Raw genomic sequence first — 27,198 nt, 5'->3', positions numbered from 1 at the left:
GTATCTCTGTTGTGTGCCTCTATCTGATTTAATGTAAATTTTGTGCAACAAAATATTAAAAGCACAATCATTTTTATCAGGGTCAACCAGCAACTCCTGCCTTTAAAGGTAAATAATTCCAAATGTGTTGAATTAAAATGCTCCTGTCACCTGAGTTGCCTTCAATATAAATAAAAAAAAATCTGGTTACTGGAATAAAATTGTTGAAAATACTGGTTGTAACCAACCAACATGCCTTCATATTCATACAATATGTGTACTTTTGTTACTTGATTTGTTGTGCTACTAATGTGGTAGTGGGCGTGGAGAAGGCTACAACTGGTAGTGATTATCTGTCAGTCAAATGTGATTGTGCATAAAAAGGCAGGTGTGTTAGCTGCTACTCTTCCAACTCAAATGAAGTCTCTATCTCATGAGTTCTCTCTTTTGCATTGATAATGAAATTAATGGACCTGCACTTAATGTGAAGTGTATTATTTTATAACATCATCGCCATGCCTAATGTATTTCTTCAGTACCTTGGTGGATAATACACCACCTACACACTTCAAAAGTGGGCTTCTAACTTGAAACTTTTTTCTGTGTGAGGATGTTAAATTAATTAAGAGGTCTACTTAAGCCTTCAAAGTGATACTTTAGTGGTTTATGTAAAAGATTGTTTGCTTGGAAGAGAACTTGGCTGTAACTACTGAGCTATAAAGAAACAGAAAAACTCAAGTTAGTCACACAGGAAAATCTCCAAGGAGACAAAGAACAAAAATACAACTCAATGTTCCTTTCAGCAAATGTAATTAAATAATTGGCTGCCAATGATGGTTATAGAAGTCCAAGTCATTTTAAATGGGACATTTGACAGTGAAAGACTATTTTAGTGGCAGTGATGGTGATAAGCGCCCAATCCATTTTAACTGGAAGGGACAGCAGTAATCGATCACTTATACAAATGGATTGGTAGCCTATCTGTGCCCAGGGCAGCAGTGAGTTAAAATGATAATCCAATTCCACAACAGACTATCAAACAGTTCTAACCAGCATCTATTCTGTCATTTTAAATCAAAGAAAGTAATATTGACAACACGGCTGCCTTAGGGACACACAAGAGGTTGGACATCTGAGCTCTTGCAGTGAGTCATATGCTGATGTGTGCCTTTAGGATAGAGCAGTTATCAGAGAAGTAGCAGCCGGGAAGAAAGGGGGAGTGGGGGGTATACATTCCCTCTCATCTTGCCCAAGCGTGAAAGAATTCCCTCAATGAACATGTCCTTGACAAAGATGCAGACTCTGAGTCGCCTCTTGACTGTCAGTGAGCCCCTCTCCCAAATGCTCTGCGAAGAACCACTCTATCATGATAGGAAGTGTCAATCAGAGCAGATTTTGGAGATTGTGTTTGAAAATGACACAAATTGCAGCCAAAAATGTAACTGATGGATCTGAATGAGGAGTTAAGTGTATGAGTATGCTTGCGAGTATGTAGCAGGCGGCTCATAATAGTGTTGAAATAAGTAAGTGCTACTTTGTCCTCTGTCTTAATATGCCGACATGTCAAGACCGGAGTGTTCGGAGAGAACAATTGTAGGCTGCTACACATTGGAATTGGCTCACAGCATGTATTTTAGAAAAAAAAGGGCATGTCCGTAAATTTAAACGATTGTAGTATTATTTCAAGAAGTTAAAGTGTATGTGAACAAAACAAAGCCAAACCGAAGACTGAAAAATGACTGAAATTTGATAAATGAATGGGAATTGCATAAAAAAGACATGCAATGAAAAATATTAGGGGTCGAATCAAGACTTTGCTCTAAACTGATAAAGGTCCATCACTAGCCCCATCTCACATTTCCAGCGGCAATGCCAAGCCTGCCAGGTGACTCATTTGCGATGCTCCCCGCTCACCTGAGCTCACCAGCTGTTGCCATGCCGACGAAAGACGTAGCCATCAGGCATGACGGCTCCGTGGGCCGAGATCATGCCCGCCCCTGCCCTTGCCTTTTCTTCAAGCTCTCTCTCTCTGTTTCTCTCGACAACTAACAGACCTCCCCAATCATGACCACATAGATACCATGAAACAAACATGAGCTTCCTTCCCACTGAAATTGACATTTTCATTTATTGGGTGCCATTGACAGTGATACATGTTCAGACAGCCTGTCTTTTAACTACTGCAATACCGAGAAGTACAACATGAGAGCGGGTGTCTGATCAAGTAAAGTTCAGCAAATAATAACTTCCACACAGAATGACTTTACCTCCCATTTCCATACTTTTTTACAATACTATGGCATTAACTATTAAAGGGAGTCCATCCAAAGAAATCTGATGTGGAGAAAAACTCACATTAGGAGCTTTAAAATTTGGTAATTTTGGTCTCAAAACCAATACAATACAACTACTACCCAACAAAGATAAGCCTGTTTCAAGTATATCCTGTCGTCCCAAACCTCAACCTCCATAAACAGATACCAATTACCAAAAATTAATGTACAAGTTTAGTAGTTATTCCATCTGTCCTATATACATTGATGGCATATATGAATAAACCATCAAGTGAAACCAAGATTGTGTCAGGTCCAGCAAATGATTATGATGTGATTGGGAGAAAACGTGACTGATGTGTGCACATTCTCACTGGAGGTGGTTTTTCTCCTGTTGCTAATGACGATACAGCCTCTAATGACCACACAGCAAGATCAGTGTGTATCCAGTTACTTCGTACCTTGCATTTCATGCTACATTCGTCATTCACTTGGTTGTCGGGTCAACTAAAACCAATTAAAAGGAAGCAGGTGCTTAAATGCCAAAATGCATGTTGGGGGAAAAAATACAGGGTATTTTCTGTGTACTTTTTTAGACAGGCAGAAGAAGATGCTCATTATCTCTACCATGAAGAGAGACTGGGTTATAATTTCTGTCGAGTAGGAATTTTGGTGATTCAAGGGCTTTAATGTGTATTTGGCTGATGTGAGTGGAAAAAAAGAAGGGGATGGGACAGATTTTTCCAGAAGAATGCAAATTGAATTGGCAACAGGCACTCAGCCCAGGAGCAACCGCAAGCTGTGCCTCTAAGCCCCCAGGATGTGAGAGAATGCTAAATACACGAGAATAAATTCTACTAAACAGCTAGGAAATGACATTTTTCTTCGTGGGGTGGACTGTCAGTACTGTCACAATGATTTCCAATATTCCGAGTTTACACAACACTTTACCAGGAAACTGTAGGCTACTTGCGGCTTCCTTTGCACTTTCATGCTTATAGATGTGCTGACTTGATGCACCAGCTGCTGATTAGATAACCCTCAAGTTAAAGCAAACTCAATGGAGGGCAAACTTTTGCATCACATTTGATTTTTCAAACAGAAGCATTGATCCTAGAATTAGGTTTTATATATATTATTGTTGCAACTAACCAGTTTTTGAGCCAGTTTTGAAAAATGGATCCAAAAAAGAGCCAATTTAATATTAAAACTGACAAAAAAAATCCACCTAGGTTCTCATACAAAATCAACAACTCATTTTGACTTCAAAAAGAAAAAAAAACTAGTTTTTTTTTCGCTTGTTTATTTCTGTATGAATACAAGATTGATATACTTAAAAGCAAATCAACAAAATGATCAAAAAATCACGGTAGTTCAATGATTGCCTGCTTGCACGCACCTAATGCTGACCTATCACCATAATGCAATTTCTCTATGAATATATAACTACTGAAGAGCTGACATTAAAATTGGAGCAACATGGCAGGAAGCTAAAAAAAATCTCCGAAATAGGGATTTTAAATGTGCAATTTGAGAAAAAAGAAATTACTGGAATGTAGAAAAGAGTTCCCAAGATCTCTTGAAGAAGTTAAAATCGTTATTTTAAATCTACATATTTTGTAAAATAAGCCCTGAAGCAAGAAACTAGGTTATTCCCAGTATAGGTGAAATTAGGGAAAATGCCAGTTAGGACTCAAATAGATCAGTGCATATGTCCAGCTGGGTTTTGGACACAGCTAAAGCAGGATACAGAAGTCCTCTAAAAGTGTGCTTGTAGTAATGTAAAGGCACAAGAGTGCCCCCTGGCGTCGCGTTATAGAAGGTTAAGAGCCCTTCTTCATATTGGAGGTACACTCCTAGCCGACACAGGCCTTCTGCAATCACAGGCGTCGATACCTTGTTGTGCAGCGCCGACAGCTTCTTCCTATCAGAGGCCAAGCACCAGGACAATGCATTGTGGCCCAGGTGGGAGTTGTCCCTTTGGCTTTTCCTCTCCATCCGCGCATCGCAGATTCCCACCTTCCAGCGGCCTGCGTCCATGGGGACGTCAACCTCCCAGTACCAGTGTCCTCTGCTAAAGCCGTGTTTGCCAAGCACCTGCGGGAAGGAGCTGAAGCGTGCTTCGTGGTCGGTGAAAGTCTGCTGGGCCTCAGTGTGAGTCACTCTCCTGTTGTTATTTGACAATTGCAGCTTGGGATGGGCCGTATTCTCATCCAAGACAGGAACAGTGCCATCTGTGAAGAAAAGGAGTAAGACGAGGGCTTCAATTATATGATTTCATTGGCATCACTTCAAGATAAGGACTTCCATATCATTTTACAATTCTATTTGGTTTAGACGTGAATAGAAATGACAAGTCTAAAGTCTTTACTTTTGTCGTTAATGGCAGCTAATAAGTAAAAAATGAACAATCCTCACAGAGCACCACATAGAGTTCTCTGTTCTTCTTGGACTCGGAGATGACCACCTCGTCCAGACGTTTCTCCGTCCACCGTTGAAGACATTTCAGCCGAGCTTCATTGGTTTCTTCTTCTGGGGCGTCGAGCGGATGAACGTTAGTTTCCCTGGCACTGAACAAACACTGTGTTGACATTTTTCTGTATGTGTCTTGTCTCAACATGACAAAATCAGTTACAATGTCTAAGGGTGCCACGCACTGGACAATTGTTTAAAATCTAAACCTTCAATTGGTAGTTAATTGTTGGATGAATTCAAATTAACTTTGAGATATTTTGTCGGGTTGCCTTCCGTTCCCAAGCTGCATTATTTTATTATTAAATATTTGCTTTTCACCACTTTTTCTTGTTTTATGAAACTAAAGGTATACAATTCTCTTGTAGCAATATGAATCCAGTACTGCTTTAGAATTCACTTTCTGAGTTATTAGTTTCAATTATTCAGGTTAACAGTAAAAACAAGTCAAAATTTAACACTAGAGATTGACATAGACAAATTAAAATAGTGGATTCCTGTTTTGGGCCATGACGGTGTTCCACGTACATATTAATTTTCTTCAAAAGAGTTTGTACTAAAAGTGAGTGACTTACATTTTGGCGACTTTGCTGTATTCCTAAACAAAGATCAGGAAAATATAGTCATGCTTTAACTACACACAAGTACCATAATTACAAATATACACACACACTCACCACAATGAAGGCTTGGTCCCTAATGGGATTATCACCCTTAGCATCAACCAATGCCTCCAATGTGTGAAGGCCCTTCTGGACGGAGATCAAGGATTTGTTAAGGTGGCCCAACTTCTGTTCCAGGCTTCCCACAACTCTGCTCTCCTCCTCTTCCACGCATCGGAGAGCTGATTGTTCCTCTTGCTGAAAAGCCTCCCGGATTGTCACGTACTGCTGACGCACACTTTCCCGGGCCTCATTCAAAACTATCTGCAGGTGCAGAACAGGACAAATACATACAATTACATAGCGTTTTATTAAATTAAATATACTATGTATCATTCATGAAAAAATGCTTTTATTTTCTTACTTTGATGGCCTCTTCTTTCTGACTGAATTCAGTCACTCTCTCTTTCACTTGTTGTTCCATTTTCTGCAGTCGTTTGACCTCAGATTTCAGATTACCCTGCACAAACAAACACACACCACAAGGTTAAACTTCATTGGTCCTTCAATGGCAGATTAGATTAGATTAAACTTTATACATCCCATACTTGGGAAATTGCCTTTGTCGCAGTAGCAAGGTGAAAACACAAACACAGGAAAAGACATTGTAGACCTAAATAAAATAGATAGAGTAAATAAATAAATAAGCATGTAACACGATATATGCATATACATACACAGCAAGCATAGGAAGTCAACTGAAGCTTGCACAGTTCCAACCCCCTTGCCAAGTTAACAACGGGAAGAAATATGAAAATATCATAAACCCGCTGCTCACGGGGCTTGGATACACGTGCACGCACTTACTCTAAGCTCTTGCTCTGCCTCCCTGATGCTGATGCAGACGTGGGCACGGTGTGAGCCGATGAGCGTGCACACCGTGCAAACGCAGATGGCGCACTGACGGCAGTAGATGCGGTTGACCTCCTGGTGCTCCTGGCACCGCCAAATGGAAATGTCATCCGTGGGCGGAACCAGTGTGTGACTTTGGAAGACGGGAGACTCCAAGTGGGGACGCAGATGCTCGGCACACATGGAGGCCCCGCACACCAGGCAGGTCCTCACCGCCACCTGATGCACTGTTTTTGGGCAATAGTGGCACGGAACGGGGTCGGAATTTCTTCTCTCAGCCTGGCTCAATATGCTGCCAATGCTGTTTGGGGATTCTGAGGCATCAGCGGCGTGATTCGATATCATGGGTGACTGCCCGCCATTGCGTCCAGGAGACACTGATAGTTCCGACGTGGAGGCTGCAGTAAACGAAGGAAGGTCGGCAGGGGAGGCACTTGGCACTTGGCTGTCTTGTCGGGGCGTCACGAAAAGAGGGATGCCAAATATATCTACTTCAGTGGAAGAGTCGGAGTCATTTTCCAGCTCTGAGCCTCTTTGAAGCCCATCAATATCGTCTGGGGAGTATGTAGCATCATCACTATTGGAACAAAGCCCTTTGCCGGTTGTATCAACCCCGAGAAGCCCTGATGTCCCTGGCTGGGAATTTATAGGTGTTTCGGGGACAGCTGACCCCTGATTGGTCAATGGGCGTTTTGTGACAGGCTGCTCTGGAGGAGGAACACCAGCCTTTCTCTTACCGAGGAGTCCTGCGAAAAACAACAGAAAAAAAAAAGAGCATCCAGATTTTAGACTAAGTGATTTGAGTAGTGACAGCATTTTGTTTGGATCTCTAATCATTATCCGTTATTAAGCAATGTAATATTTATATTTGTATTTTTCTTAACCGTAATTGATTTTTGAATAGGCGTATGTGAGGGCTGTGCCACGGTCCTTTGAGGAGCAAATCAAAGAACGGTCCAACTGTTGTGCTTTTTTTTGGTATTTTTGCAAGTCCTAGGCGAGTTTTTAGTTTGAAGTATGCTGAGATTCTTGTGGAGAAAAAAACCCTTGTGAATATACTGTCATTATTCATTTTGGTAACTTTTGTAAAAAAAAAAAATGAACCAAACTGTGTGCCATGCACTAACCAATATTTCTTATTGAACATTCAATTATTTTTTTTATCATTGAATTAGATTTAATTAAAAAAACTGAAAAAATACCCAAGTTAAGGACCCAATGATATATTGTATTTTTCATCAAAAAAATACTTTCTCTTTGACTTCACATTAAACTAGAATGCCACAAATGTTAAACGCATCAAGTAGTGCTCCAACTATTACTGCAGAAACCGAAACAGCAACGTAACATATATACTTTGATGTAGCATCAAAACATCCTTTTGAAATTGATTTGAATTCTTGATAACATACCGGATCTGCCGAGTCGGCTGCTGTTTAACGGCCATGACTTGGTGCTGTCAAACGGGAGTGTCTGGTAGCTCGTGTTACACTTCCACATCGGGCAACAGAACGGCCCGTCGGGGTGAATACTCCACAGGTCGCCGATGCATCGTTGGCAGAAGCGATGGTTACATTTTAGGATGACGGGTTGGCGTGTTAGGTCGTTGCACAGAGGACACTTGGATGGTGTGTCTAGTGTAGCACCCATGTTGTTTCGTCTACTTTCTTCCATTGTATTGTTCGGCGATCGGAAAATGTGGCAAACCAACATCGTGGCAAATTACCGCCACTTAGGGGACAGGAGTGGAAAAGCGAGGACTGCAAAAGGAGGAACTACAAAATATTGATGTCATTTCTCGCAAATGTAGTCATTATTGCACACTTTCTATGAAATTCATTTCACTTTGTTTGTCTGTTATATGATATATGGAACTGAAGTTGCTTATGCACACCAATGGTTTATAAAGGAACATTTTCAAAATGATCAAGGGTCTCCAAAGGTTTTCATATTGTATTGTATATTCAGTCTTGGTCAGTGGCACATCTATTGAAACAGAGTTTAATCTGACAGCACATTCTTTTTCAAGATTTGCAATCAATCTTTTTCCCTGCGAATATTGTTAGGTAATCATCAGTCATTGTCTTAAAGCTGTTACGTTTCCAACCCACCCAAATGGAAATGCAGCTTTTGCAATTTTCCCAAACGTCCTAAAAAAATATCCTTGCCAGATGGCATTTATTCTGTGCTTGTAGAGGTGTCCAATATTTCTACATTGTTCCCACTCTCTGTGCATCCTCAGTGATTGCTGTCCTATTTCTCTCTCCTTAAAAGGCTGCTGAGAAAGATGAGCAAAAAGCAAAACTGTATATTTTCACTGACTTCACCTTAAGGTTTCTTGGGTGCTTTAGGCATAATTTTTTACCCTATAAGTAAATTACGTCTGTCTTTCCTTCAAAAATATACAATAAAAAAGTGTTTATCAGCCGAGTAAAGCAGTGGCTTTGAAATTCCATTACAATTCAATAATGTAATTCAATCGATTATAAACATAAATCAAACTTTTTTTTGACAAATGGTACTCAGGATGAGAGGTCAGGAATGGCCCATTGCATTCCTTGCATTCCTTTTTAATCTGCACTAAATTCTTAGTGGTGTGGTCATTACTAGTGAAATGTTAATCTTTCTTCATCTCACAGTTAAATAGAATCACCAGAATACCAATGAAAGCACAAGAGTGATCAGGTGAAAATCTTTATTTAGTGTTGCTATATTCTTAAAGGAATCTCTTAAATGACTGTTAGATAACCCTTTTTGGGTTTCGCCTACATCTATTTACACGAGACAGGTGACGTTAAATCCATTTGCGCTTGACTATTCATAAGCCACATGACTTTGCAACCTGTTACCCTGTATGGACACACTAGTAAGCTTATGAAGGGGCCAAAGAATAACACAAAACAGCTTGAGACACATTAGAGACAGCAAAAAAAACAAACCTCAACCTGCCCCATTCACAGTCTAGATACAGGGTTAAATACTAGAAAGCAAGAAAAGTGCAAAGATAACTAACTATAGATGGGCACGGAAAGGATCAAGGTATAGCATTTTAATATAGTTTCTGTACATACTTAAATCTACATATATTATTTATTTCATGTGAACAAAGAGAGACCAACAAATGTTTCAAATCATTTTCTATCTCACTGTTGAGCCTTTACATTTACTGTACATTGATTTTGCTCATAGTGACGCAAATGTTGACAGTGGAACACATAGTACAGTAGATCATTCTTAACATAGAGTATAGTAAATGGGTTGTACAGTGCGGTATGCAGTTGTATTGAATGATGTGTGTCGTGCATAAGGATAATGTAATGCTTAACAGTCTGCGCCCTTCCCACGGTCTTTCTGTATTTTTTTCCTTCCGCAGGCTCACTGGGTCGAACGTGGGTTACTTGGGTTTGGTTTAAGTGCTGGGAGGGGGCGTCAGGGGCTGCAAGCAAAAAGGAGAGAACAAAAATGGTAGAGGGCATTTGGCAGGTCGATGGGAAGAGGCTAGCTCAACTCCTCGTGTGATGTTGAAAAGGATCGAACTCAGTGGAGCCTGGAAATAGAAGGGCAAAAAAATGGAACATTTTGAAATCACACAGTCAATACATGGTAATAATATCTCAAAAAAAAAACAAGTTGATTGTGTCAGGTTTAAGGAAATAACTGTAAGACTTGCATTCTAGCCACTTCATTCAGCGTATTGCTAAGTTCAATCATTCATTTAGTGAACTGGTTATCATTAAAAAGGTTGTGGGGGGTGCTGGAGCTTATCCCAACCAAATATGGGCATCAGACAGGGCACACCCTGAATTAGTGGCCAGCCAATCGCAGGGCACAAGGAAATGGACAACCATTCACACCAATGCTCATACGTAGGGGCAATTTAGAGTTTTTCCCAATCAGCCTACCTTGCATGATTTTGGGATGTAGAAACCAGAATAACTGGAGAAAACACGACAGAGAACATCCAAAGTCCAAACAGTGAGGGCTGGGATCGAACCCACGGTCCCAGATCTGTGAGGCTGGTGCACTAGGCCCTCACACGCCAGGCCACATATTGATAAGTTGCAATTTTTTAATTTAAAAAGATTGTTTTCCCCATGTAATATTTTTAAACTGGTACCTGGTTCAAACAACATCCCAACAAAGTGTTAATCATTAAATGATAATTATTGTGCAAGATGAAAGCTCACGTTGAATATTTGAGAAGCTTGATCAAATGTTTTTTTAAATGCATATCTCATTGAATATTTGGGGATTGTACATTAGTTACCTTGAAAGGGTTACAGTATAAATGACAATTTTGAATAATGACATTGTGAGGTGATATTTTCATGTCAAATATTTCTTACCCGTTAAAATATTGCTAAGCATTGCCTCCCTCTGAAAAACAAAGACAAAAGGGAGACCATATTAAAATGTGTGTTCACGCTTTCAAGGTCATGCTATTAATAGAACACACAGCAGCCGAAAGCATCTTTCGTGTTGACTGCATGCAATGCTCGCACGCACCAGCAGAGAACACTAGATAGTCTTATTAACTGCTCGGGGTTGCAAATTTAATATGATAACGATGAAATATAACATCAGGCTATGACGTCACACCCACCTTTGCTTTCTGCTAACAGTTCCTCCGTCATGAGGCCGTCCTGTCGGTTCCCGAGGACGAAAGCCAGGAAGGAAAGGATGAGTGCATCCAGGATGCCCATGATGGCCAAGATGTAGGCCCAGCGCATGGAGCAAGCTCCCAGACTGTATTTGTCCGTCTGCTCGCCGCACATCCGACGCACTTCGTCGCTGTCCCAGCCGTCGGGGTAGATCATACAGCCCAGTACCAGACACACTCCTGTGGACATGTCACCAAACGTCATTATAAGTCACTGGATCTGTTGCCATTCACAAAAATGACCGATCCATTTGAACTGGGCGAGGCTCGCAGTGAATGATCAGTCTAAGCTTTCCCTTCTAAATGGATCGGATGTATTTTGCCTTCACACGCAGGCATTGAGTTAAAGAATTAGGAACACTTTTTTTTGCTGTTAAAATGAGTTTAAAGGCCAATGAGTTCATTCCAGATGTTTCATATATTTTAGAAAAATGCTCACATCTCAATGTACATATGATTTACATGTACAACTGTTCTTCCGTAATAAATCAAACATTTTCATTTAGTGAGTAGCATCCACTCTCATATTGGTGAGTGTTAAGGTAAGAAAGAATAACCAATGCATGTGCTTTTCAAAATGATCATTGATTTTTACAAAGAAATTGCTTCTTTGGTGCCAGTTTACCTCCTATTATGACCACACCTTTAAAATGTAAATGTGATTTATGATTATATTCAATTTTTATCACAGTGGCTCCTCTCTAGCTTTTGCTATTTGAAATAAATTGCTCTTTACATATAGTAGCTGCTCACACATTTGCATATAAAGCACAAACACTGTTCAATGAAACTGAAATTGTTTTTCATTGAAGAAAGTAAACCTTATTTACCATAGCCTCTTCCAGCAGACGAGAATGCCAAGTCATTAAACCACTTTCAACAAACAACTTCAAAGTCTAACCATTTTAAATGAAATGCAAGTTTGATTGAGCCGATGACCTTTTGCCATTTTTACCTGCCATTTATTGAGGCCAGTGTCACCCTAATTTAGTCAGAAAGAAATGTGGACCAGTTTAACTGAGCACCAAAGTGATGCAGTAGTCTTACTCTGTTCTAAGAACTGTAAATTGACAGGTTTATTGTAGTACTACTTTCCATTGGAGAGGTATTCGACTCATTTTAGAGCAATCAAAATCCTTTCCATTTGAAATGGGAGTGCTGACAATTAACTGCCTAGGAACGTGTCAGCATAGCAAAAAAACAATAATAACAACCTAAACAAAGGTGCCATTTAGGAATAAAAAGTCCATATATAAATAAGCAGTAGCGAGACAAGATGATCATGACCTTTGGAATTTTACTCAAATATCCATGGTTTATTTAATCCCAATAAAAAATGAAGCGAAACATTGTTGCGTTCTTTCAGATTCATGTTATTTTTAATCGGGTAGTAGCAAGCGCTGCAGCAGATTCTTTCGGGTGTCTACTGCATGCCTTCAGCGCCATCATGAATTTTACATGACCCAAAAGGATAGAGCGGAGGCAGAGGAAGAAGAATAGTAACCTGTCATGCAGTGATAGCATCGAAGGAAGAAGTGAAAAGCAGTGCAGGAAAAATGTAGTGTATTGGTTTCTGAGTAATTACAAAATCTGCACCCCAAAAATGCAACTTATACATACTACAGTAAGAATAAGATTGTTTTCCCCCTTTCATTGTGCATTTTTTGGCTAGTGCGGCTTATACTCAGGTACCACTTATAGTCGTAAACTTGAAAATCTTGAAAATCTGTCCAACTGCTCTTAGCTGGCTGACAATCGGAGTTTATGTGCACTATAGAAAGTTTGTATGCATTAAAAGAATTAAGAAAAGATTTGACAAAGCGAAAAGCAGCAAAGGTATTGCCGCGATTTGAACCCTAAACTTCAGCAGCCAAGAGAGTATTTTTCCCACGAATGTTCCATTAAGCATCCTTCTCTAGCTTCCTCATCCCCAGTGGCAAGAGTAGCTGAGGGAGTAAAAAACATAATCAGTCAGAGCAAAGAGAAGATGACGACCTCATGGTACCCTTCTGGCTTCTCTCATGTTGAACACAAGCACAGAAAGGAGGAGAGACAGATTAGCGAGGGAGTGAGGCGGTCTAGATGGCGAGAGATGGCGCTCATATCCACTGAGTGACACGCATCTCCCCCTTATTCCATTCGCTGTATGTCCGCATACATAGACCACAGAACACCAAATGTCCAAGACCCTTTCAGCAGGGCTATTTTAAGCTTTTATACATTACTATGGATGCACACACCTCCCATATTTTGCCACTGTCCTGCAAACACTGGGATCAGACAAGTGGAAAACGGGCTCGAGAAATCGTAGTAAAGCTAAGAGCCGCTTATGTAAGAAGCTGTAGGTAGGGCAAATGACGCCGCACGAGAGTCTGAACGCGGGAAGACAGATTGCATGGCTCATTTGCACAAAGGGAATAGCAAATCCAATCGATAACATGAAAAAATCCTGTTGACTTCTGAACTCGGAACATAATTTCTAAGCAAAGTGGTTCAGTTTCACGATTGGATTTGGTGAAAATCTGGCAAGCTGTTTTTGAAACTGACAAATGCTCATTTGACATTTTACAATGCCATATTTTCCAGACTTCTTTCCATAGTTTAATCGTTTTTCAGAGTTTTCACATTGACTAATGTTTTAAATATGTTTTTCTCTCTGATCACTGATAACCTGTCAATAGATGCATGCATATTTAGCCTGTTTTCTTCATTTTATTATTACTGTTCATGGTATCTGATCAGTTAAACATTGCCCACCGAAAAATGCGACTTATACTCCAGTGAAACCCCGAGCTGACCTGCGTTTGTTTAGAATTTTTTTTTCAAATGATGAGGATAGGAAAAATAAATGCTTCGACTGAATGATTGAGTGATTGAGTCATCGTCACCGACACACAAACAATTGTTAAATAAGCAAGTTATTTAATCAATGAATGAGTCATGTTGTGTATCATACATTGCCTACATGCCGCCCTCCAGAAAACAGCAATTGATTTGGCAATTAATTTTCTACCCAGATGACCTTACTGAATTTGTCTAAAATGAGCACTCGTAGGCTCCAGGGGTGACGGAGGGAGAGCAAGGGGTGAGGCACAAGTACACATCTAGCTCAGAGATGAAGAGAGCCAAAGCTTACATAACAGGTCCAGAAGGAGATTGCCGACCTCCACTGTGTGTTAGCAATAGCAAGGGTGATGGAGATCAAAAACATGGTTAAAATGATCTATAAATACTAATATTTCTAGCAATTCACCAATAGATGCAAAACAAACACAGAATTTAAAAGGACCCAGTAATGAAATGATACCTTGTTTATAGCAACTAGCTCTAGCAAACAATTTATAATACTATATACAAATATTTCATCAGTTTTTAACCAAAATGATGTAGAGATGAAAAGCACAGACCACAACTCATGCACGTTAATTACACTTGAGTCAGTGAGTAAATAAACTTGCTCTTTGCTATTAATAAATTACTGCGGCTATCATTCAGATTCGTAAAAGTATACATTGGGGAAGGCTAGAAATTATTCAGATTCACAAAGAATGTTCTTGTCAAGAAAACCCATTTTAGGACGAGCAATCAACTTTGCAGGGAATTTATTTTCCTCTTGCCCCAAAATCTCCCTTACACTTGTTTTTCTATTTAATCCTGCTGAACTGGCTGCAGTCCACAGATACTACGTGTTTTTTTTTAAACGCATCTTCTACATGCTGATGACTTGCACTGCAGCAGTATTTCCCTCTAAACCATATGATTGTGTAACATTTGAAGAAAAGTAAAAGGCCTAAATATGCAAAAATATTTAAGTTGGTGCTAGTTTTACCTCCAAGTGGTTTAAGGGTTCATTCTCTCAATTCCTTATGGCAGATTCAACTAGCAGCATGTGAAGAGTGAAGTGCTCCATTGCATCACAGTATAATGGTAACAGACAGTTTGTGTATTACATAAATCTGCCCCAGTAGATTAAAAAAAAAACAACAAACAACGTCATCTTCTTTCGTGTGAAAGTGCAGCAGTACCACTGATTGTAAACCAATCGCTCTACAACATGTATTCTTCTGCCTCTTCCAGTTCAAATGGACAATTTGCAATCAATAGCACTGTACCACGATGATCCAATATCATCAATTCAAAATCAACTAGTTCCTTGAAATAGTCATCCTCAGAATGGGAAGGTTAATTGCAAGCTCAGAATCATGCTGCTCGATAGTGCAAAGCCGTCAGGCTTGCTCATTAGAGATCAGCAGCTTGTCATGGTCAGACTCTGGTCTCTGCTTTCTCTTTCATCTCTTCGTTGCAGCAGTAGCCTGCTCATTAAAACGGCTTTAATGCATTAATTCACATCACATGGTGCTCAACCTGCTCCACATAATATGATTGCACAAGTATAGGCTGTTCTTTTTTTAAATGTTTAAATTAATCTACATTTTTGCTAGTTGTGAAAATTTAAACTCCAAAAATAATGACAAAAGTAGAAATAATGATCAGTATGCTTAAATTCTACACTTACTGTACGTTAACACTAAAACAAGTTCTACTACTAAAATATTGCACGTTAAGTTTAAGTTTAAAAAAAAATGTTAGAAAAACTGTTTGGTTTTTCTTATATTCATTTTCTGCATTGATTTTTCCACTTTGTTCACTGGTGAGCCATCCCAGGAAATTTTGTGCTGGTTGCCAGGCAACCATTCACATTTTCAGAACCATGGAAAATCTAGTTTCCAATGAACTCGGTTCATGTTTTTGGAATATTGGAGGATGACCAGATGAAACCAGTGTCCATTTTAAATACAATAACTACAAATAAAATGGATGTTCACGCGTATTGAGTGATTTTGATGACAGTTTGAAATGATATTACAATATTAATTTGTAAATAATACTTTTTTTCACCTCTTGTGAGGGAAATGAAATTGCCACAGCGTAAACATTAATTTAGAAATGCTCTATCATTCATTGCCATTGACATCAAGAGATGTCCAAATCATTTGAAGTGGGATAGTTGGCTACGGCCATTCACACCTAGTGGCACTCCCAGGAGACCCTCTGACTTCAGATAATATGCTAAACAAATGTTATTTCTGCATTCTTGAATTATAAAGTGTAAAACTAATCTTTACTAATACATATGAAAGTGTGTGTATATAAACTTCCACCTCAGAGACTTTTACTGATGTCCAAACGTGTCCTTTTGCAAGCAGACCCATTCTAGACATTGACTATTGTTAAAAAAAATGGTTATTGCTAAAAACAATGATAAAAAATGATTATTGTTAAAAAACAAACAAACAAAAAACCCAAAGATTGCTCAGTTTCATACACCCACATGTTGAGACACTGACCAGAAAAAAGTTACTGTTATTATACAAAAATAGGAACATTTGCAATTACTTTGCTAATTCTAAATACATTTGGAATATCAGGAAAAGCTTGGAAACAGCACAGGAAGGGCACCAACAAAGCTATTTTGCCCCCATTTTTGCATTTGGTTTTGAAGATGAAATATGAAATAATACATTGTTGGATTGACACTCAAGAATGATCCATTTGGTACCATGTCAGAGGTGCAGAGGAGTTAGAAATGATGTGCATGGCCTTACCTGCGGCAGCCTGCATCCAGCCACAGATCTTGTACACGGTGGAGGTGCTGAGCAGGAAGAAGAGCGAGAAGCAACCGATGCAGGAGACCACCAGCATCATGGACATGCCGATGAAGAAGGAGGCGGCCTTGAAAGCCCTGGACGGGATGGCGGCAAACTCAGTGAAGGTCCCCTGGCAGGCCAGCTCTCTGGAGATCCCGTCCCCGATGCAGTAGTGGAAGAGGCCGAAGTAGCCGGCCTGCGGCGTGTCCATACCATCGCCGATCCAATAGGGTTGGGAGAAGATGGTCACGTTGACGATGCCAAACAGAATGGTGAAGATGGCCCACAGCAGTCCGATGACGCGGGAGTTTCGGACATAATTGGTCTGGTACAGTTTGGCAGCTTCTGCAGACGGTAACATGGATGCGGCGCTGGCAGGTATCATGGTATGCACCAAAAACATGGAAGAGGCGCTGACGCTGCTTGTCTCCTGAAGAGGAGTGAGGGGAAGAAAAGCGCCCAATCTATGGCCGTGCAAGAGAAGCACGGCAGCATCTGTCTGGAGCGTTCGTCTCGTGACGTGGCATCGCCGAAACGGCCGCTTGGTCCCTGTCGAGCCGCGATCACACTAAGGTGGGCTTGGCGTGTGCATTCGCTCCTTCTCGGGGCGCATCTCCTGTTGTCCTTGGAGCTCGAGCGATGACCTACCCGTTGCAGTGCAGACGGATAGGCGAACGAATTTCTGTCTTAAAGCCTGGTAAACAGTCAATGATGACGATTTGCAGTCAGAGATGCAATGACGATGCTTGCGAGGTCCGGTCCGGTCCGCTCTTCCAGCAGATTTTCTTCTCCGCTTTGATGACAGCTTCACTGCTCAGATGGAGAGGGCGGGGCTTGAACGGGTGGGCGGGCTCAGTTGGCTTTCTGTGCACGAGCGTGCGCGCACACAGGTTTCATCGATTGACGATCGTCCGCCATGTCTTTTCGAGAGACACTCAAGAATAGAATCCAAAAGAGGAACGGGTTGAAATCGACGTTGATTGGTTTGTATTTGATCATATTATCTTATTGTTATTAGAGCAGTTTCTCCATCTCAGTGATGTGGATCAACCACTGATTCCCTTTCTTAGTATTACACAACATGTCTTCATTTAGGTTTGGAATTTTAATGTTTGCAATGCCTGTTCTTTAACGCTGGATGTCATCAGAGATCAACCAAAGATCCTACAATACTATCATTTCTACACAAGGGAATTAGACGTCTACTGATGTCAATGGCTCGGACACATGAATGTCCAGTTGACCCTCTCCCCTACACTTCTAACTTTTCTCAATCTTATTTTTCTAAGCATTCTACCATGCATCACTGCATCTCAACATGCAATCACAAACGCTCGGATATGACAGTTAGGTTAAAAAATAACATTTGTCATCATTTTACACAATGGAACAGAAGCTTACAGCTTTCATGCAATGAGTACTAACGTGTACCAAAGGCCCCGAGTCAGATGCATTGTCCCAATTTTGCCCCTTCATGGGCTGTCTGCTTAATGCTTGCCTCTCACAGATTAACTTTCGGATTTACAGAGAGAGTTCAAGCACAGATAAATTGGGAGACTTTTCTTGTGAAACTTCCCACGTTTATTTCAAAGAATCTTATTAAAGGGAATGAATAGCTATCTGCTCTAAAAGAATGATCCCGACAATTGAATAAGCATGAATGCACCACTGCACATTAACAATCAAACTAATGAATATAGTGATGGGCAACTATAATCCAGACCATTTTCATATCTATACTTTCCATTTAGGTCACTATGTGTGGAGGTTAGTTCATGATTTTATGCAAAAACACAGCCAAAACTCACATAACCTAGTTATCAGCATGTAAAAGATAAGCCACATTTCATTCAATAAATCGGACCATTTATAATTTTTGACAAACCAAACAAGTATCTTTTCTGAATGTTCGAAGAAATTCAAACCCAGAATCTTTAGACCTGTGGAAAACTGGAACAGTCCTTCAGTACGTGTACTGAATTCTGAAAACAATAACAATGCACAAAACACCCATGCAAGATTTATGGATTCTTTGATCAATCATCTATTCAGTTCTGGGGTCGAGGGTTAAATCCCAGATGGGACCTCACTGTGTTGAGGTCAAAGTTCTCCCTGGGCTTATATGGGTTTTCTCCAGGTACTCTAGTTTCCTCCTACAGCTGGTTGAAGCCTCCAAATTGCCCCAAGTTATGAGTGTGAATGTTTTTTAGTCTCCACCTAGTCCACAAAGGCAACTCTATTGTCCTGGTTTTTGTTCCAACCGACCCAGCGCAAACAATTTACTAATTAACCAGCTTTTGTCTGATACAAGCAGCACCCAATTGCAACTGATTACATTCTCCAGACACCAGATTGGTGAAAAGGCACTGTTTTGTTTGATTGGAATTCAATTCTGCACCCACTGGGGCGTTGCCATTGATTTAGAGCATTAGTGCAGCATGTTTTGAGTTTGGGGGAAGAAGCAAGAGTACCTGGGAAAAAAACATTGCAGGTAACAAGCAATTCCATATAGGAAGTCCAAAGATCTTAAAATGATGAAGCAGATGAGCTAAACATACAACTACTACACTGTTAATGTACCTGGTATTTCCATTAAACCTGAATCAGCAGTTGTAGCACACTTAAAAACAGTTTTCACATGGTGTTACTAATTCCATTAATTTGTGTTGTAGAAAAGCCTTCATTAATGTGATTAACACCACATTTTATGCCCCTTTCATGTCTAAATGATGGAAAAGATACATGTTTTACCTTGCAAATGAAAAGCCTCCAAGCAAATGTTTAAGCCTGTTTTCTGCTTCCTGTTTTGTTTATTTGGAGCCAGTCAGTTTGGTCTGCCAATTCTCAGAGAGTGCCCTTTTCTGTTTAATCAGCTAATAAGAGATAATGAGTGTTTCTCAATTTATTTTTAGATTGCCCACAGGGTGGGCTCTAAATCTCACTCGCATTGTTGTTGTTATTCCTATTTGTCTTGTTCGTCATGTTTTTTGATATTCTTGTTGTTGTTGTTGTGTCTCCCTGGCCACGAACTGAAATGGCTACTCTTATTTGTGTGTCTGGAGAATTAAACTGCATGGGTATTGTGCTTAATTTTAAATGTTCTCATTTTTTATTTAATTAAATTGAAAACCACAAAGAACCTAAGCCAGTAAAGAAACCCCCATGGACCACCTAAATCTAAATACTCTCTGACATGGCTGTTATGACAAAATGTGATTTATTACATATCATCTCGTGGACCACTAAATGGTTGCCTGCTACTGACAACTCTTTAAGAAGGCTGGTCCATATCATACATATTTAAAATGACAAAATGTGCTCCAAAATAGTATGCTGACAGCTGTGGTAGTACTGTAGCTGATCAGCAGGGGTCAGTGTAAGATAGTAATTAGAAAAATGTCTACTATTTGTTAAACAAAAAAAATCCAGGATTGGGATGGTTAACAACAGTAAAAGATTGTGATTATTATTTGATTGATTAATGTGTCTTTTTGGGCTTTGACATCCACTCATGAACTGAGCCAATGTTTTGGGTATATATACATGTCATGCATGAGTCAATGAAGCAATATAGTAATGTTCTGAACTGATCATCTTCACTAGAGTTGCTGGAGAGATTCATCAGCGCTGGTTTGGGGCAAGAGGCGTGTGATGCCCTGGATTGGTCGCCAGCCAACTGTGAGTGAAAGAAGCAATCACCATGTCAAACAAAGACTCAGCACATAAGAGGTTTGTGGCATTACCAGTCATCTACATGTGCATCTACTAAGTTGTCAATGATATAATGTGAACCACTGAATAGTAACGGATACATATGTATCAAATGACTTTTTATTGCATCTGATATTATTATTTTATTTTTAGAAATGCTAACTTGAAAACTCTGCAAAGCACAACAGTTGAGTGTTTGTCAGAAGGGAGATTTTAGATACTCTGGGTCTGAGCAGGGAACAGTGGCTAAGAGTTAAAGAGGAAAGAATAGTTGGTAGTGGATGAAAGAGATTTGCCTTCAGGAATTTGGGAATGAAAGAGAGACAGATGAAGACATTTGTGTGTGTGTGTGTGTGTGTGTGTGTATGAGTAAATGCCAATGAGAGAAAAGCTGCATGTGTTGAGATAAGCATGGTTTGCTGTTGTTTGTTTATTTACTTATAATAATTTTCATTCTGTAGCACACCAACTTGTTTAAGTTTGCCACGATATATACTATACTTGATAAATATGACTGACAATGGTTTCAAACAAAAAGGATTATTTCAGAATAGTTGCTGTTTTACCTCATTTGTGTGGCCACGTGATGTTTTTCTTCTCATGGCTTTTGGGTCAAAACCCATGACATGTTGACACCGGCCTGGCAAGTTGTGAGTCTGTTTGATCAAATTACTTTTCAAACACTAAGTAAACTACTACAAGTGCCCCCCGTGTAAGTAAGCTGGCATTTTTCTCAAGCAGTCCATTACCAACATTTTAACAATCAAGAATTAATGCTAAGTTGCAGCCCTGATGTGTTATTCATGCTTTTCAATGGAAATGAATGGAAAACGGTTGCAACAGTAATTTTGCTGAACAAAGAAGCCTTTCTCTGTGTATAATGACCCCTTTCCCCTTTTCCATCTGCATCAAAAATTGTATTTTGTTGAGAGAAAATGTACCCGCTGAGCGTCCCCTCACATCCGGAGTGTCTGAAAGGGTGTATTTAGATTACGAGGAAGTTTCCAGACTTTTTGTTCTCCATTTGGCATTCCGTTTTGTTTGTTTCACCGCTGACTCCAACTGTGCCCTTGCAGGCACCATCACCATTCTGACACATACTTTTCATCTCATTGTTAGGCAAGTTTTGTAATTGTGTTGTGTTTGCTTACTGATGCTGTGATGAGTATCACAACAGAGTCTTACGATACATTTGGATTCCTTTTGAATTATCCTTGACCTTATTTGGACTTCTACAAACCTGGAATTTATGGATTTGTGTGACTAATTTCACCCATTTGTGACAAGGTTACTCGTTTATTCTACTAGACATAAAATACTTGCTAAATATTTCATTTAATATAAGGGAAATTTCTGGGTGAATGGTCTACTGTCAAGAATTTAGAGTTATTGGCAACAAAGCTATGGTTTGAGGTCGTTTTATCGTGTCTCTTGATCATCCACTAGGTGGAACCAAAACAGAAGGCTTTTTTCCTTCACTTTTCATGAGATTGATCTGAAATGAAACTAATTCAGCAAGCATTTACCTATGTAAACCCCCATTAATACGTTTTCAGTAACCACAAGTGTTTGTAAACAATGTTAATGTAAGAGCTTGAAGGTAAATCTGATGGAACCATTGAACCGTAGGGAAAGTGGAAAAAGCAGAACTTAAGCAGGTTTAGTATTTTTCATCTGATCTGAAATTAGGATTCAAGTATTGTGTGTTTATTCAATGTTTGGCTTTGTGATGTTATGTTTGTTAATTGAGCAGCCTGCTGAGTGCACAGGCAATTCGTGGAAACGCTTCACACCTTGTTGACCACAATTATGCTCTTAAAAATGCCACTATACTTGCAGTGAGTGACTAATCACTAACTTTGTCTTTCATACATGTCACCTTTTTTTCATTCGTTGCTCTGGGACTGTCTTTTCCGAGCAAATCTCTCATTCATTATTGATACTTGTTTTTTTCTTTTTTTCTAGTTTCAGAATATAGAAGGGGGGAACAAATCTTTTGAATTTTTAATAGCACCCATGAAAAATGTACCATGAGTCATTTTCAACAATCTGAAATAGTGAACATTTCGTAAAAGGGAAAGAAATGGGCCTGTTGGGAAGGAGCAATGGGATGTTCAAAAGACAGTCCAAGGTCACATTGGGCCATAATTTAGGAAATTGTAAATGTTACAGGTGAGACACCATATAGTGAATATAGTAGTATTACAGCTTAAAAATTCTCATGGAATGAGTAAAGCCCACAAAAAAAGGCACCCTCAAGTAATCTTAGCTTTAAAGACTGCTGCATATTCCCCTTGAGTGACCCACCCCCACTACTTAGATTTTCCAAAGAGCATGCACTTCAAAACACTGGCTAGGCCAGGGGTAGGGAACCTATGGCTCGGGAGCCACATGTGGCTCTTTTGATGAGTGCATCTGGCTCTTTGCTAACCTGTGAGCTAAAATATGGAAACTGCTGGTGACAGAAGTGAGATATTACATCTAGAACTGCTTTAATCGTCATTTTTTTTTGCTGTAGACTTCTGGAATGCATCCTCATTGATTGGCAACAGCATAAGACTCTTTTAAAAAAATATTATTTTTTCCACTTTAAAAGTGGTGAAATTACAAAAAAAAGGAAAAGACTCGTTTACATGTATGTATTTTGACTTTTTAATTCGTAGTGTGGCTCACAAGGAATACAATTGGAAAATATGAATTGTTTGTAGCTCTCTTTGTCAAAAAGGTTCCCGACCTCTGGGCTAGACCAAGATATTGTTCACAAATACTAATATCATTTTTAATGAACTACTTAAGATCGGACTGCACTGTGAAACATTTAATGACATAATATCAATGACTAACATTACCTATGATTTATAAGTACAAGAATGAAGTAAATGTACAGTGACCGTTTGAAATGTAGGCAGAAAAGAGAAAATTACAAAAAAATATATAATTCTCATGACTGCATAGCAATATATGAAAAAAATTGGAATGTAAACCGCTTCAGCTATCAACACCCTCTGTGTTTGAGCCATACATATATTTGAGCTGCAGGCGGGGGAAGAAACAGAAATGGATCAATATTCAGAGGAGGTCACGCTATATATTCACGCCACGGGCCTGCAGCATACCATTTATATTTTTGCACTCATTTACTTGTTTTTGTCTGGAAATAAGCAATGGTTTGTCTCAGCTCGGGACCACAACCATATTAATGTCAGTAGAATATTCTAAATAATTCTTGCGTGATGTCGTATGTCCTGTTTGTAAATCAACGTATGGTCAAAATAAATGACCTGATTGATAAAATGGCATTACTAGCTTTGATAGGAAATGGTTTTAATAATGATGAATAAGGTTTAACGTTTTTCCTCTAATCTGAAATGATTCCAGTATCCCAGCAAAGCAATGTTAGTGTCACACTGACTTTGGTTAGTTGTAAAAGCACTAGTCTTCATGTAATACAGTCACTTCTCTGTGATTTAGCCCTAGGCGATGTTCTTGTAATTGGCTGAAACATTTGAAGGATATTGATGAAATTTCCAGTTACGGTTGGTCTAATATCACTTACTATATTTCCTAATAGTAATTTTTGAGAACAACAGCTTGGATTCAAGTCACTCGTAAATTTTATTCCAAGGCATTTTTAAGCACAAATTCTTTACAAAGTAAAAAAAAAACCTTCAACATCGATAAAGCCTTGAAATGATGAAGGTAGGGTTTGTGTATAAAAAAAAATCCTATTTTACAGTGCACGTGTAAAGCAAGCAGGTGCTGCAAATGTGGGTTTCGTGTACAATATGCAGAATGGATAGCCCCAGGCAAAAGACAGAAATAGAAGCAACAGCCTGTCAATGAAGTGTCAAGAGAACACGGAGCAAGAGGTTCAAATGAGGAGGAGGAGGAGGAGGAGGAACAGTGCATGAGCATCTAATGAGAGAAAGATCAACCATCCATAAAAACAGGAGGGGAATAAACCACAATTCATAATGCTATCTGACAAAGGTGAAGGTCTTCCATCTTAAAACAATCCTCCAATGAATTTTGCACAAGGAATCGATTTTATCCCCAAAGCACAACCTCCTGACCTCATTCCTCATTGGATGCGTAGTGGAAGATGGTCCTCCTCTTTTGAGAATCGATGCGGAAGACCTTTTAGAAGCCCCTTATCCCCCGGCTGGTTTCACAGGCCCAAACGTGTCATTAATGTGTCATTGAGTACATGTCTTCGCCGGGAGCGGGAGGATGTTCCTCACCCGGCCTTCATCGGAGGGGAGGCCCTAGCGAGAGGCACCCCCCACCCTCCAATTCTGTGAAATGGTGCAGAAAACAAGAGAAGGGACACGCCTCGCAGTGTCTATCAATCCTGACCTCCTGTGAAACTTGATCTCGCTGTTCTCATCTGTCAGTGAATGGCAATGGAGGTAAAAAAAGAAGGAGTAGGGGATACATAATTCAGTGTTACTCTCACAACAGCCTGAGCTTGGAAGGGCTCAGCTCCCCCAGCCATGAGCTTGGCAAGTCTGTTCTTATGAAAGAAGCTCACAAGCCACTCTGTTGTTCCTTCAGGCATTCTGGCTCCACACACTCCCAGTCATACTGGCATGATTTATTCTGCCTCTTCATCCATGGCGTGTGGCTCGGACCCCAAGGGACGACTTGGAAAACATTTGTGTCCTTGTCAGGATCCACTTGCAAAAATTTGGCATCAGTAATCTGCCAGCATTACTGTGGGCAGTTAGACCGCGGGAGGCCGGAGCTCGGCCAGCAAACAGCAGCCCAGCTTTGGCCCCAATAAGCCACAGAGACACAACTGGGAAGGGCGCACATAGGGGGGGGGGACCTACATTCGGAGGCACAGAAAAGTATGTTGTGTTCAAAACTAGTTACACATCATTTGAAGGGAACAAGCGCTACTCTATGACTGTCTGTGGTTCTTTCCTTTGTGTGTGCTTTCTGTTTTTCCCCTCGCGTAAGATGTAAGCAAATTTCACTTTCTAGTCAGGCTAGACGGAAAATGGAGGAGAATAAGATCCCCCCCCTTCAATTAACCCTAAAATGGACGATTTTAAATCAACCATTTGGTAAACGACGACCAAAATGTGTCTTAGTGTGAATGCCGGAATATAAAAGTTAAAAAAAAAAAGGGAAACACTATAATACACGAGAAAGTGGTTCAGTAGGCAGAAATGTCATGCTATCTATAGTAGATTTTTTAAATCAAGGCAATTTTTTTTAATCAAAATGACTTTGTACTGCAATCTATTTGTAACTGGAATGTCAAATGTCCTGTTTTTTTCTTTTCGTGATAGTTTTTTGTTGATTTGGTATTTTACTGCAAATTTAATGTTTTATCATAAAAAAAATACATGTTTATTTTTTTATTCTCCCTTTGCCTGTGTAGGTTTTCTCTGGGTACTCAGGCTTCCTCCTACATGCCAAAAACATATAGGGTTGGGCTGATTAAACATTATAAATTCTCCATAGGCGTGATGGTGAATGTGAAAGGTTATTTATCTTAATGTGTTCTGCGACTGGCTGGCAGCCAAGTCAGCTTGTCCTACCCATAGTTAACCGGAATGGTTTACAGCACCCTCGCGACCCTTGTGAGGATAAGCGTTTGTAGCGGTGTATCATGATCTTTCATGTAATGAGACAGCATGAAAGCTTGTTAAATAGCTTGGCGGAAAATGGTGGTGAGCAGAAGGGAGGTGGGGGTGAAAATGCAGGCCTGCTGGTGAATGTGTGTGCGGGACCATAATGTGTCATCTGCTGATCAGGAGATAGATACCCAATTGACATTCATGTTTAAAATTGATACATTATAACATGGGAGGTTTCCCCATTGAAAGAAATCTAATCTCATTCGAAAGAAGTTCTCTATATGTGTGGTTCGCGCCTCGGTCCTCATTGTGTGGAGTTTGCATGTTTTCATTGGGCTTGCGTGGGTTTTCTCCAGGTAATCAGTTTTCCTCCCACTTACCAAAAACATGGAGGGTAGGCTGAACACTTCCAATTGCCTGTAGGTATGAGTGTGAGCGTGAATGGTTGTCCGTCTTCTTGCGCCCTGCGATTGGCTCACCCTTGAGAATAAGCGGCGTGGAAAATGAATGCATATATATGGATATACATAATAAACAGACATGCGTGTTCTCTTAAGCTTAAACCGGGGCCTAACAAGCCCAAGATTAATGGAGTAGCAACAGTATCAAAGTGGGTTTGAGCTTTTACTTTTTGTGTCAATTATATTTTGGTTAATCATGTCCAATCTCAAAAAAAAAAAAAAAACAGAATAAGGTTTGAAGCTGAAATTTGGCAAAAATGTATGTTAAGAGTGAGAATGAACACTTTTTCCAAGGCACTGTACTGTAGCTGCCATTTGGTGTCTTTACACATTTTATCATCAGATATCAGAACACCAACTGTGCTGCAGACAAACTAAAAATTAATACTCATAGACATCCATTATTTATCCTCTGCAAAGATTCATTGGGAGGTTAGAATTTTCAATGAGTTCATTGAAAAAAAAAATTTGAAATATGTATTCTGAGTGGAATCCTGGATGAAAGAACTAATTAAACTTAAACAGAAATTCACTGTATGTACAGATTTTGTTTTCATCAAAATGGCTAAAACACGGACTGAAATCGATGTTTGAGCGCTGTAGGCTATACAAAGGTTTTGTTTTGCATACGCCATCACTGAGCGGCAATTGTAAGTCCCGCTCGTTAGCTGGCAGCCATTAACATCTTGGCTAATTGAACATCATTTACACAATGTGATGATCCGCTGAGGTGACCTTGATCCCACATCTGTGTGAAGCTTCTGCCAATTCAACAGAGTGTACTTCTCTTGCTTATGCCGTCACAAACACAAATTGCACTCAGGCCCATGTTTGGCTATAAAAAATCTCCATTCCACTACTCATAATTATAATATTGTTGCCAAGAGCGTTG

At 39.8% G+C, this 27,198-nt stretch overlaps 3 protein-coding genes across 3 annotated transcripts in view; 1 reads left to right on the top strand and 2 right to left on the bottom strand.

Moving 5' to 3' along the window:
• Positions 1-3,509: 3,509 nt before the first annotated feature.
• LOC144193242 (tripartite motif-containing protein 14) lies at positions 3,510-8,379 on the bottom strand. Its single transcript, XM_077712001.1, has 7 exons — positions 7,651-8,379; positions 6,194-6,984; positions 5,751-5,846; positions 5,402-5,650; positions 5,300-5,322; positions 4,671-4,822; positions 3,510-4,486 (listed from the first exon to the last, which is right to left on the bottom strand). The coding sequence occupies exons 1-7, from the start codon at positions 7,949-7,951 to the stop codon at positions 3,939-3,941; spliced, it is 2,160 nt and encodes a 719-aa protein (XP_077568127.1). The 5' UTR covers positions 7,952-8,379; the 3' UTR covers positions 3,510-3,938.
• A 540-nt stretch (positions 8,380-8,919) lies between these two features.
• LOC144193243 (LHFPL tetraspan subfamily member 3 protein-like) lies at positions 8,920-17,384 on the bottom strand. The gene is made up of 4 exons (XM_077712002.1): positions 16,505-17,384; positions 10,842-11,078; positions 10,585-10,615; positions 8,920-9,785 (listed from the first exon to the last, which is right to left on the bottom strand). Exons 1-3 carry the CDS (start codon positions 16,947-16,949, stop codon positions 10,599-10,601), a joined length of 699 nt encoding a protein of 232 aa, XP_077568128.1. The 5' UTR covers positions 16,950-17,384; the 3' UTR covers positions 8,920-9,785; positions 10,585-10,598.
• A 69-nt stretch (positions 17,385-17,453) lies between these two features.
• The window catches only part of reln (reelin), a 76,439-nt gene continuing 66,694 nt past the window's right edge, over positions 17,454-27,198 (top strand). Inside the window, exons 1-2 of the mRNA XM_077712000.1 lie at positions 17,454-17,529; positions 20,150-20,275. The gene's annotated coding sequence lies outside the window, so the exon portion shown is untranslated. The remainder of the gene's footprint in view (positions 17,530-20,149; positions 20,276-27,198) is intronic.

This window comes from Stigmatopora nigra, chromosome 2 (genome assembly GCF_051989575.1).
Source record: "Stigmatopora nigra isolate UIUO_SnigA chromosome 2, RoL_Snig_1.1, whole genome shotgun sequence".
NCBI classification, from domain to species: Eukaryota; Metazoa; Chordata; class Actinopteri; order Syngnathiformes; family Syngnathidae; genus Stigmatopora; species Stigmatopora nigra.
The sequence above is the reverse complement of the archived record's forward strand: the minus strand, read 5'-3'. Positions and strand labels throughout refer to the sequence as shown.

Coding starts and splice junctions, on each gene's coding strand:
- LOC144193242 (XM_077712001.1), bottom strand. CDS start 7,951: ATGTTGGTTTGCCACATTTTCCGATCGCCGAACAATACAATGGAAGAA. Junction 6,985..7,650: donor CAGCCGACTCGGCAGATCCG/GTATGTTATCAA, acceptor TGTTTTTCGCAG/GACTCCTCGGTAAGAGAAAG. Junction 5,651..5,750: donor AGAAAGAAGAGGCCATCAAA/GTAAGAAAATAA, acceptor CTGCACCTGCAG/ATAGTTTTGAATGAGGCCCG.
- LOC144193243 (XM_077712002.1), bottom strand. CDS start 16,949: ATGTTTTTGGTGCATACCATGATACCTGCCAGCGCCGCATCCATGTTA. Junction 11,079..16,504: donor CTGGATGCAGGCTGCCGCAG/GTAAGGCCATGC, acceptor ACATGTCCACAG/GAGTGTGTCTGGTACTGGGC.